General features: G+C 44.2%; 1 protein-coding gene across 6 annotated transcripts in view; it reads left to right on the top strand.

Moving 5' to 3' along the window:
• Positions 1 to 12747, top strand: part of PPP1R1A (protein phosphatase 1 regulatory inhibitor subunit 1A) — a 123577-nt gene that overhangs the window by 62890 nt on the left and 47940 nt on the right. For all 6 annotated transcript variants that reach the window (XR_011558138.1, XR_011558139.1, XM_070741014.1 and 3 more), the window contains exon 2: positions 6392 to 6452. Coding sequence is in view for 4 of the 6 variants with exons in the window: in XM_070741014.1 (XP_070597115.1) it covers positions 6392 to 6452 (61 nt within the window). In the remaining 2 variants the exon portion in view is untranslated. The remainder of the gene's footprint in view (positions 1 to 6391; positions 6453 to 12747) is intronic.

The raw sequence follows: 12747 nt of genomic DNA, 5'->3' as shown, positions 1-12747 counted from the left end.
GTGGTACTTGGCACGCTGGGCGCAGTACCAAAGGATCTCAGCGGACATTTGAAAACCATCGGAATGGACAAAATCTCCATCTGTCAATTGCAAAAGGCCGCTTTACTGGGATCGGCAAACATAATTCTCCGCTGCATCACACAGTCCTAGGTGCTTGGGAAGCGCCCGACTGGTGATGAAATACGAAATCCAGCATAGTGATCTCGTTTGCTGTGTTGTACTGACATAATAATAATAATAATAATAATAATAATAATAATAATAATAATAAAACTCCAGTAGTATATACTGTAATTGCCACTCCTTTTTTTGTTTTCAGGAAGAACTCAAGATCATTGCTCTGTGTAGGCGTTCATAACCAGTTGAAGCCTAGTGTTTGGGAAGGCTTAGAGCAGGGGTGGGGAACTATGGCCCCTTTATGACTTGTGGACTTCAACTCCCAGAATCCCTGAGCCTGCATGGCCACCTCTGACTTAGAGGTGCTTAAGGATCTGTAGCTTTAAAATGGGAGAAATTAGGCACTCTTTTCCATTGGAATATGGAAGCTTTTATATTCTCCACCCAAAAGCTGCATCGGTGAAACCCAAGTGGAAACGATTTCACCTTAATTTCAGCCCATCAGAGCAGCCCCAGCAAGACGATTGGGGCTAGGTGAAGACTGAAAGCAGGATGAACTATATTTTTGGCATGAGGTCTGCAGTTAGTCTGGCTGAGATGAGGAGAGCTGCATGAAAAATAGATGTGGCTATGTGGGAAATAAGAGGAGGCGGAGGGGGCTGGAGCTATGAATATTTCATCAATTAATTGCATGTGCATGCCCCATATTTCTATTCCATCCCTGCCTCTGGATCACGCATCCCATAAAAGATGTGAGGCTTTTTGGCAGCAAAGACTTCATCATCACACACACACCCTTCCTTCCTCTGCCAGATATTTGGTTGCAGGTAAGACTGTACCAAATCCCTGTGCGGCAGCTTCCTAAATATATGGAAACGGCAGAGGCTAAAAATATACACGGTGAACAAACCGGTCACATCATAAAGCAATAAACACTTCAGTCCAGTAGTACATTTGGGGCAAAGCATCAATGCAACCTCAGCCACAGCGCATTAAAAAGAAGAGATCAAATCAAAATATCTGCATTGATGTTTGAAATATAAAAGAGGTCACCCTGGGAATACGATAGATAGTGGGGCCACTATCAAAAAGGATTTCTGCCGTCTCAATTATGGCTCTGTGTGTGTGGATATATTCCATGGAGGGCCATTGATGTTAATGAAGTGAATGAAGTACTGTTGTGTTTATCTTTAAAAAAAAAAAAGTTGTATATCTGATATAGCAAACACACCCAATAATAGACCGAAATGATTCACAAGGGCTAGAAACTAGAGACTTAAAACTACAGCTAAAAGCAGCGGTTACGGATTTAAACAGCATCGAGCTGAAAATACTTAAAATTGGAAAGAAGTGCAAAGCACACTTACTGATATCTTAGGTTAGAATCAAAAAATATGCCCCTCCCATCTTTAAAGGACATTGGAGAGGATCCTAGCCATGCACAGACTAGACAAACTTTGACACAACTGGGATGTGTTAAAAACTAGTCAGAGGGATTCTTAGCAGCACTTTTCTTCCAGTAATTCTTCAAGACAAAAAATAACTATGAAAAAGTAGCATTCTTTATTAACGTTTGTTGCAAAAATCAAAATCAGAAGCACACACAGATTACTGATTCAGCTGGATTCATTAACTTCTTTATGTACAAGAATATAGATGAAGTAAATTTTACAATACCAATATAGATTCTTCTTCAGTTATAGGCAGCAGAGAATAGTTAGTTTCATTTCAGAGCGGACAAGAGAGCAGAGTGGACCTGGAGCCACGCCCATTTTAAGCTTAAGCTTTCAGTTTCAATTCTCTGCACAGACTCAAAAGTGGATAGCTTCCATTGGCTGACTTAGTTGCTATGCCTATTCATTGGCTACCCTTGTTAACATGGATCTCCCAGTTCATGAATATCTTAACATTCATTATTTTTGAAGAAAACATAGTGATCAGTGCCCGATTCCCCCAATTTGCTTAACTAGGGAGTTCTTAGCCATTCTATCCAGAACTTTTTCCTGTAGCTCCCCTCAGAGGTATTATCTCAATAGCCACCAACCGATATGTCTCCTGGTAGCTGAACTGAGTGAGAGGCAGAAAGACTTCAAACATGGTGTCTTCCTTAAGGGATATGAGATGGATAGCATCTCTTGGCTGTTTGGAGATAGGAGGTAGTTGCAATCTAAGAAGTGTTGAAATGTAAATGTATTGTAGATGTGTATTGAGCTACACAAATAATTAATTGGGAGAAAGGAGGAAAATCCACAGCCTAGGCAAGAGGCTTCCAGCCTTGGCAACTTTAAGCTTGGTAGACTTCAACTCCCAGAATTCCCCAGCCAGCTGCTGGGGTATTCTGGGAGTTGAGGTCCTCCAGACTTAAAGTTGCCATGGTTGGAGGCCCTTGGCCTAGGCAATAGTTATATAATAAAAATCAGACTCCCAAAGAGAGATGAGGGTGAATCTCTGCTCCTTTCTAAGAGGTCTGTAAGGGGCGTGCATAAGCGCACCATTGTGCCTACAGTCCCTGTCCTATTGTCTACTATTTATCATTACTTATCTATTTATTTATTTATTTATTTATTTATTTATTACTTGGATTTGTATGCCGCCCCTCTCCGAAGACTCGGGGCGGCTCACAACATGTAAAAGACAAATCATAAGTAATCAACAATTTAAAATTTTAAAGATTTAAAAAAAACCCACAAACTAACAGACTCACACACAAGCATACCATATATAAATTCAACGTGCCCAGGGGGGGGGGGGGATGTTTCAATTCCCCCATGCCTGACGGCAAAGGTGGGTTTTAAGAAGTTTGCGGAAGGCAGGAAGAGTAGGGGCAGTTCTAATCTCCGGGGGGAGTTGGTTCCAGAGGGCCGGTGCCGCCACAGAGAAGGCTCTTCCCCTGGGGCCCGCCAACTGACATTGCTTAGTTGACGGGACCCGGAGAAGGCCCACTCTGTGGGACCTAATTGGTCGCTGGGATTCGTGCGGCAGGAGACGGTCTCGGAGATATTCTGGTCCAGTGCCATGAAGGGCTTTAAAGGTCATAACCAACACTTTGAATTGTGACCGGAAACTGATCGGCAGCCAGTGCAGACTGCGGAGTGATGGTGAAACATGGGCATACCTGGGTAAGCCCATGACTGCTCTCGCAGCTGCATTCTGCACGATCTGGAGTTTCCGAACACTTTTCAAAGGTAGCCCCATGTAGAGAGCATTACAGTAGTCGAACCTCGAGGTGATGAGGGCATGAGTGACTGTGAGCAGTGAGTCCCGGTCCAGATAGGGCCGCAACTGGTGCACCAGGCGAACCTGGGCAAACGTCCCCCTCGCCACAGCTGCGAGATGTTGTTCTAATGTGAGCTGTGGATCGAGGAGGACGCCCAAGTTGCGGACCCTCTCTGAGGGGGTCAATAATTCCCCCCCCAGGGTAATGGACGGACAGATGGAGTTGTCCTTGGGAGGCAAAACCCACAGCCACTCCGTCTTATCCGGGTTGAGTTTGAGTCTGTTGACACCCATCCAGGCCCCAACAGCCTCCAGGCACCGGCACATCACTTCCACCGCTTCGTTGACTGGGCATGGGGTGGAGATGTAAAGCTGGGTATCATCGGCATATTGATGATACCTCACCCCATGTCCTTGGATGATCTCACCCAGCGGTTTCATGTAGATGTTAAATAGCAGGGGGGAGAGGACCGACCCCTGAGGCACCCCACAAGGGAGAGACCTAGGAGTCGACCTCTGTCCCCCCACTAACACCGACTGCAACCGGCCAGAGAGGTAGGAGGAGAACCACTGAAGAACAGTGCCTCCCACTCCCAACCCCTCCAGCCGGCGCAGAAGGATACCATGGTCGATGGTATCGAAAGCCGCTGAGAGGTCAAGGAGCACCAGGACAGAGGATAAACCCCTGTCCCGGGCCCGCCAGAGATCATCCATCAACGCGACCAAAGCGGTTTCCGTGCTGTAACCGGGCCTGAAACCCGACTGCTGGGGACCTAGATAATCGGCTTCTTCCAAGGACCGCTGGAGCTGGAGTGCCACCACCTTCTCAACAACCTTCCCCATAAAGGGAAGGTTGGAGACTGGACGGTAGTTATTAAGCACAGCTGGGTCCAGGGAGGGCTTCTTGAGGAGGGGGCGCACAAGCGCTTCTTTATAGAGTGATGGAAAAACTCCCCTCCCCAAGGAAGCGTTGGTAATCTCCTGGGCCCAGCTCCGTGTCACCTCCCTACTGGCCGAGACCAACCAGGAGGGACACGGATCCAGTAAACAGGTGGCGGAACTCACAGCTCCAATGGCCTTGTCCACTTCATCAGGTGTCACCAGATCAAACTCTTCCCAGACAGGTGGACAAGTACGTGCCCCAGTCACCTCGACTGACTCGTTGTCAGTCGACTCTGCTATACAATTGGAGTCGAGGTCGGCCCGAATCCGAGCGACTTTATCAGCGAAAAACGAGTTAAAGTCCTCAGCACTACTCTGCAAGGGCTCCCCAACTCCCCCCTGATTAAGAAGGGAGCGGGTCACCCTAAACAGAGCGGCCGGGCGGGATTCCGCTGATGCAATCAAGGCGGCATGGTACGCGCATCTTGCCACCTTGAGCGCCACTTTGTAAGTCTTAATAAAAGCTCTTACAAGTGTTCGATCAGATTCAGACCTACTCTTCCTCCATCGCTTCTCTAGACGTCTCTTCTGGCATTTCAACTCCCGGAGCTCCTCGTTGAACCATGGAGCTCTACGGGGTCTAGCGCCACGGAGAGGTCGCAAAGGCGCAATCCGGTCAAGGGCCTCTGCTGCAGCCTCGTTCCAGGCTTTCGCAAGAGACTCTGCCGAACTGTGGACAAGTGCCTCTGGTATAACCCCAAGCGCCGTCTGAAAGCCCTCTGGGTCCATCAGGCGTCTGGGGCGGAACATCTAATGTTTTATATGTACAAATTATCATCCTATAATTGTTTGACTGACAAATAGATAGATAGATAGATAGATAGATAGATAGATAGATAGATAGATAGATAGATAGATAGATAGATGGATAGATAAAACCTCTCAGAAGCAACCCTCCCTTCGAGTTTAAAAGATAAAGTGCTTTCAGACTTTCAGGTTACTGTTACTGTAACTTTACAATAAAAGTAGTATTAATACTCATAATTTGCTTTCCTGTCTGGACTATCTCAAAGGGCTAATGTCATGTTGCCGAGGATTAAAGCTCACCTTTGTGAGAAAGGATTGTTTTGTTCAATCTGGTTTGCTCAAAATGATTCTGTTAATTCTATTCATGCTGTTTGTGATCATCCATGGTGATGATAGCTCTATCAAGGGTTTTTTTTTAAACTCCATTGTCAAATAATTGGAAAAGAAAATCACCAGCATAATGGGTGGGGAATACAGGTGCCCAAATGTCTTTGATGTCTATTTCCCATCCCTATTGCCTTTATGGGCAGGAATAATGAAATAGCATTTCAATCAGATATCCAGAATGCATAATTCCGTTCTCATAATACTTTTATCATTGAGGGTGTCTTGTGAGAACGACGTCTAAAAAACATCTGTACAAAAACATTGGTAGTGTTGCCCATCTCTAGCATGCCATTTACCATAAAGAAAGCAGGAAGAGGGAGATTATGATCCCGCTATATAGAGCACTGGTGAGACCACATTTGCAATACTGTGTTCAGTTCTGGAGACCTCACCTACAAAAAGATATTGACAAAATTGAACGGGTCCAAAGACGGGCTACAAGAATGGTGGAAGGTCTTAAGCATAAAACATATCAGGAAAGACTTAATGAACTCAATCTGTATAGTCTGGAGGACAGAAAGAAAAGAGGGGACATGATTGAAACATTTAAATATGTTAAAGGGTTAAATAAGGTCCAGGAGGGAAGTGTTTTTAATAGGAAAGTGAACACAAGAACAAGGGGACACAGTCTGAAGTTAGTTGGGGGAAAGATCAAAAGCAACATGAGAAAATATTATTTTACTGAAAGAGTAGTAGATCCTTGGAACAAACTTCCAGCAGACGTGGTTGATAAATCCACAATAACTGAATTTAAACATGCCTGGGATAAACATATATCCATCCTATGATAAAATACAGAAAATAGTATAAGGGCAGACTAGATGGATCATATGGTCTTTTTCTGCCGTCAGACTTCTATGTTTCTATGTCTTTAGAATTGCTGACAAATAACAGTCCGTCTCTCCTGCCTGCGGCTTTTTTTGGACATTTGGAGTAAGTTCCTTACAAGCAGTTACTGTAATTAATCTCTCTTTGCCTGCAGATCCGAAGGCGTCGTCCAACTCCTGCCACGTTGGTCTTGAGCAGCGACCAATCATCACCTGGTGAGAGCAGATGCATGACTTGATTGAATGTAAATTGGCCCTCCTTCTAATTCCCAGGAGTGGCGTGTGGCTATTCAGTAGGTCCTGGAAAGAATTTGAATTAGTTGTATGTGAGACAGCAAAGGATTTGAATCAGAGATGGGGGAGATCCGTAGCCATTCCGTATATTACTGAAATATCTTCTCACCAGCTGCAGCAGGGGTGAAATGCTCCCATTTCGCACATGGGTGTCGGTCATCGGAGAGCTGATCGCGAAGGGAGCATGAGGCTCCACCCACTCGCCCGGATGCCACCATCGGAGAGCCAGTCATGAAATTCAATTCAATTCAATTTATTAGATTTGTATGCCGCCCCTCTCCGAAGACTCGGGCCGTGTCACAACAATAATAAAAACAATATTCCAGCGAAAACAAATTTAATATTAAAAAGCACATAAAACCCTATCATATTTAAAACAGCAAACAACATATACATACTCAAACATAAATATAAAAAAGCTTGGAGGAAAGGTGTCTCAACTCCTCCATGCCTGGCGGTATAGATGGGTCTTGAGTAATTTACGAAAGACAAGGAGTGTGGGGGCAGTTCTAATCTCCGGGGGGAGTTGATTCCAGAGGGCTGGGGCCGCCACAGAGAAGGCTCTTCCCCTGGGGCCCGCCAAATGACATGTGAAGGAGTGTGAAGTTCCACTAGCTTGCCCGGATGCCACCATTTGTGTTCTTTTATCCTCTACGCATGCACAGAACGCTTTACTCATGCACAGAGGGTAAAAGAACCCAAATGGCAGCTTCCGGGTGAGTGGGCGGAGCCTCATGCTCCCTTCTCAACCAGCTCTCTAACGACCGACACCCATGAGTGAACTGAGAGCATTTCCCCCCTGAGCTGCAGCCAATATTGCTCAATATCTATACAGGTAATCCTCAGCTTACAACTATTAGTTTAGTGACCATTCAAAGTTACGATGGCTCTGAAAAAAAGTAACCAATGACTTTTTTCCGCATTTATGACCATTGCAATGGTCATAAATGCCCCATGGTCATGTGATCAAAATTCAAATGCTTGCCCACTGGCTCATATTTATTATGGTTGCAATGTCCAATGGGTATGCGATCCTCCATTTTGCAACATGCCTAGCCAGTGGTGGCTCCCCCATTCTGACAAGCTTAGCCAGTGGGGAAGCCAGATTCACTTATCAACCATGTGACTAATTTAACAACTCCAGTGATTCACTTAATGACTGCAGCAAGGCAGATCGTAAAATGGGACAAAACTCACTTAGTAAATGTTTCACTTAGCAACAGAAATGTTGGGGTGTAATTGTGGTCGTAACTACTGTATCTGTACTTCCTGGCAGGACTAGATAGGAGAAAAACATGGCATACTTATCCACCGATTTCACCCTTCTAGCCCATGCCCTGTCCTAAAAAGTTGCTCATTATTGTACCATGGAGGCATCTTATCTGACCTCTGAGGAAAGAGATATACAGGGGCCTCACCTATAATACCACCTTTTCTTTTTGGTTCAAGATACTATTTCTGATATTGCTGAAACTCTCAGTCTAGAGCTAAGGACTAAGAGCCAGTCAGGTATTTCTACTCCAAAGCATTATTTTTTTCTGATGCCTTTGCTGTCGATCAAGTTTTTCTATTGCTTTCTGTAGGACAAAAAAATAGATTACAGAGTATGATTGATGCTTGTAGAAATCACTAACACAGAGATATGGTTTCTATAACCATGCTTTGTCCAGGTTGGAAATATCTCTCTGGGATAAGCAGAGATGTCCCGTATTGAGAAGCTCTCTGACCTTTTTGGACTTGTAGTTTATTTTTTATATCAAAATGCCTGTGTATACAAGTATAAAACATTAACTCTTCACTTAACCTAGTTACAATGGGAATAATTAATTTGTTACATAGAGCAAACAACCGAGTCCGCGGAGAGGGGCGGCATACAAATCTAAATAATAAATAAATAAATAAATAATCCTGTCAGAGCATCTAATTAGTTTTTGCCTTAGACAAACAGAAGAATTTCAATTACCTAAGGTCAACAGAAGCCTAAATAATTATTTCCTTAAACTAATCAAAGGGGTGAGTTACCTGTGATGAGGCATGTAGATTTAATCTTATCATGTCTACAGAGGGCATTCCACATTCTTGTAGACATGGATAGTTAACCCAAAGATGCTACATAATGGCTCTTCAGTCCTGCCTTATTTCATGACTGTACAATTGAGGGTGTTTTTTTGGGGGGGGTTGCTTTGGCCAGCTTCCCATTCCCTTCCTTTTATTGCTCCTGGTTTTCAGTGAATAAATTAAAATTATCAGATTTAAGTTTGGATAAGAGGGCTTAAGAAGAATGGGTTGAACTAATGAGTAAAACACATGTGGGTATAAGAAAGTGTAACTTTTATCTTGGACAAGTCCTTTGTACCTCCGCAGTACAACTTTTAAAACACTTGACAAGATTCATATACAGTGATACCTCATCTTACAAACGCCTCATCATACAAACTTTTCGAGATACAAACCCGGGGTTTAAGATTTTTTTGCCTCTTCTTACAAACTATTTTCACCTTACAAACCCACCGCCGCCGCTGGGATGCCCCACCTCTGGACTTCTGCTGCCAGCAAAGCACCCGTTTTTGCACTGCTGGGATTCCCCTGAGGCTCCTGTCCATGGGAAACCCCACCTCCGGACTTCTGTGTTTTTGTGATGCTGTAGGGGAATCCCAGCAGTGCAAAAACGGGCGCTTCGCTGGCAACGGAAGTCCAGAGGTGGGGTTTCTCAGCAAGGGGAGCCTCAGTGAAATTGCAGCATCGCAAAAACACAGAGGTCTGGAGGTGGGGTTTCGAGGACTTCGGTGTTTTTGCGATGCTGCGATTTCACTGATGCTCCCTTTGCTGGGAAACCCCACCTCCAGACTTCCATTGCCAGCGAAGTGCTCGTTTTTGCGATGCTGGGATTCTCCTGCTGGGATTCCCCTGCAGCATCGAAAAAACACAGAAATCTGGAGGTGAGGTTTCCCATGGAGGGGAGCCTCAGGGGAATCTCAGCAGTGCAAAAACGGGGGCTTTGGCTGGCAAAAGGGGTGAATTTTGGGCTTGCACGCATTAATCACTTTTTCATTGATTCCTATGGGAAACATTGTTTCATCTTACAAACTTTTCACCTTAAGAACCTCGTCCCGGAACCAATTAAGTTTGTAAGACAAGGTATCACTGTATTGTCTTCAGTCCAAACCTAAGAGGGACAAAACTGTCACAAAACCTTAGGTGGGTTAGACTCGGATATCCATGCATTATGACCGGAGTCTAGTAATTGTGGGAATTGTAATCCAATCTATTTAATTTTGGAATCATTTTCTCCATTATAACAAATTGTACGTACTATCAAAGAGGCTGAATCCTGAAATTGGTCTGTTTACCAGGTGCTTTTGCAAGCAGCAGAGATTTTCTTCTTTAATATGGCTTATGAAGAGCAGCTCAAGAGAAACAGGAATTCTGTGATATCTGTATTGGGGTTTCTAAAGGCTGTTTTAACCAGACAATCTATGTTTGCAAGCCATGTTTTTAGATATAAATCTCTCACAACATTATGGAGTAGTTGACAACATCCTTCTTAGGTACTGTGGAAAATTTTATGTGCCAGTTATGAAGGAAAGGTCTTCTGCCCTATAGTATACAGAGAAGTGGGTCTGCAGGAAAGGATACTATGGCGATATGGGTGCAGGGGAGGGTCAGAAGACAGGGTAAGCCCCACATTTTGTAACATTGGTATTTGTCCAGAATGACACCAAAAGAGTCTGTTATAAAATAAACATTAAGCCAAGTATTTAGGGCAAATTGTTTTTAGAAACGTACCCCAATCTGGCAGCTAATCAATTTTGCTCAGCATTTCCCATCCATGCTATTTTGGTTTAGTGTGCACAATGGTTTGAATTTCACATAGCCTGCTTTTTGGTGGGATCTAGGATGAAAAGAAAGCCAGAATGCTGATGCTGGTAAATGGCTTAAACGAGATTGTTGTGAAGTCAGCTTGTATTTATATTATTCCAAACTGTCAGGCTTTCCTCCCAGACACGAGATACCCATTTACTCATCTGAGATTGCTACATCTTCACAAGTACGGAATTCATGCTCTAGGTCAGGTACAGAGATAGGTTTTCTCCAACCCTTCCATTTTATCTGAGACTCTGGGCCATTTTTTAGAACAAAGATAGGAATTGAGTTATGGGGCTAAGAAAGGGGGAGAAGCAACCTCTGGTTTGGGATTTCCGCGAACTGGGCATGGCTGGTCTAGGGAAGAACAGGACCAGGCGAGACAGGATAGCAGTGTTCCAATATTTGAGGGGCTGCCACAGAGAGGAAAGGGTCAAGCTAATTTCCAGAGTACCTGAAGGCCAGACAAGGGAATAATGGATGGAAATTGAACAAGGAGAGATTCAACCTGAAAATAAGAACTTTTTTTGACAGTGAGAACAATCAACCAATGGAACATCTTTCATTTCAGAAGTTGTGGGAGCTTCATCACTGGAAGCTTTCAAGAAGAGACTGGGCTGCTAGAAATGGTGTAGGGTCTTCTGCTTGGGTGGGGAGGTTGGACTAGATGATCTACAAGGTCCCTTTCAACTCTATTATTCTGTATTAACCAGATAACTGAATGGGCAGTGGAGGATATGAACAACTGGACAGGAGTCCTTTGGGATTGGGCGACATAGAAGTCAGATAGATAGATAGATAGATAGATAGATAGATAGATAGATAGATAGATAGATAGATAGATAGATAGATAGGTAGATAGGTAGGTAGGTAGGTAGGTAGGTAGGTAGGTAGATTGTTTAGCTATCTTGATGTCTCCAGCAAACAGCATAGTTTCCCAGCTGGTGGACACAATGCTAGAGAACAGTCCAGCCAACTTGTGACATGGCAATTGGAGTGTGAGGAAGCGACAGTGCCTCACTGATGCACTATGAAGGAATTCTAAAGATGCAGAGTTATCTCCCAATTGGACTATTGTGATGTGCTTTACATGGGGCAGCCCTTGAAGAGTGTTCAGAAGTTGCAGCTGGTCCACAATGCAGCAGTATAGGCAGAAGTCCGCATACTTCAATGCATCCATGTAACAGCACTAAGATGCACTGCCTCACAATAAGCTTCTGAGAAGGTACTGACTGATAACATTAAGGCCCCACATGGCATGGCCCTGGTTGATAGCAAAAATGGCTATTGCTGAAGATTTCTCTCTGTATTACTCAAACTAGCAGGATGGATGCATTTCAGGTCTGTTCAATGAAGTAGTATCATCTGGTAGGGCCTCAGAAATGTGCCCTTTTTTTGTCTTGGTACATGCCTTAAGGAACACCCTAGCAATAGGGATGGTCTCCAGCCCTATTGGCCTTCAGGAAAGCTGTGAAGGTTGCCATAGTGCCACCAGGCATGGTGGCCAAGGTATTGGTAGAGCAGGCACTGGGTAGTTGGTCAGTAGCTAGATGAAAGTAAGTTTTATTGGAGTCTCGATTTGTTAAATGTTATGAAATTTTAGTGGGGTTTTTTTTTTTAAAGAACTGGTTATAAAAAGACAAGATCTACCCTGAGATTTATAGATTATGGGGTAGGGAATAGGTCAGAGATGGGAGTTCTCTTATCGTTATTTTTCCTTCTTACCCTCCAGGGCCATTTTTCTGAAACTAAGATTGGCAATGCAGCAATTGAAATTCATGTCATGCTTATTTGGATTTTTAATTGACTGGCAGGTTTCATTAATGTAAATTTGAAGGGAGTTGGAAAGAGAAATAGAAGGGACCTAAGTCATTTGTTGAGGTTGGAATAGTAGGATAAATACATTTTTCAACACCCACGCTTCCCAATTTGCCAGTGTTTCAGTTAGAAAGTCAATTGTAGGCGGGTGTGGGTGGTGTGGGTTTACCACTGCCAGGACAGTTTGGACAGGTTTTTTTTAATTTTTTTCTTTGTTTTGACTCTGGATCATCCTTGCTCACCTATGCCATTGGGGAAGCTTTTTTCCCTCAGGTATCAGCAGAAGCATATGTGTGCACGTTATCGTGCATGCGCAAGTGCCCACACCCATAATTTAATGCCTGGGGAGGGCAAAAATGGGCTCCCCTGCCCTTCCGGTGGTCCTCTGGAGGCTGGAAACAGCCTATTTCCCAACTTCTGGTGGGTCCAGTAGACCTGTTTTTCACCCTCCCTCTGGAGCCTGAGGAAAGCAAAAACACTCCCCCCCCCATCCCCACGGAGGCTCTCCAGAAGCCAAAAACGCCTTCCCAGAGCC

Source organism: Erythrolamprus reginae, chromosome 2 (genome assembly GCF_031021105.1).
Source record: "Erythrolamprus reginae isolate rEryReg1 chromosome 2, rEryReg1.hap1, whole genome shotgun sequence".
NCBI lineage: Eukaryota > Metazoa > Chordata > Lepidosauria > Squamata > Dipsadidae > Erythrolamprus > Erythrolamprus reginae.
The sequence above is the reverse complement of the archived record's forward strand: the minus strand, read 5'-3'. Positions and strand labels throughout refer to the sequence as shown.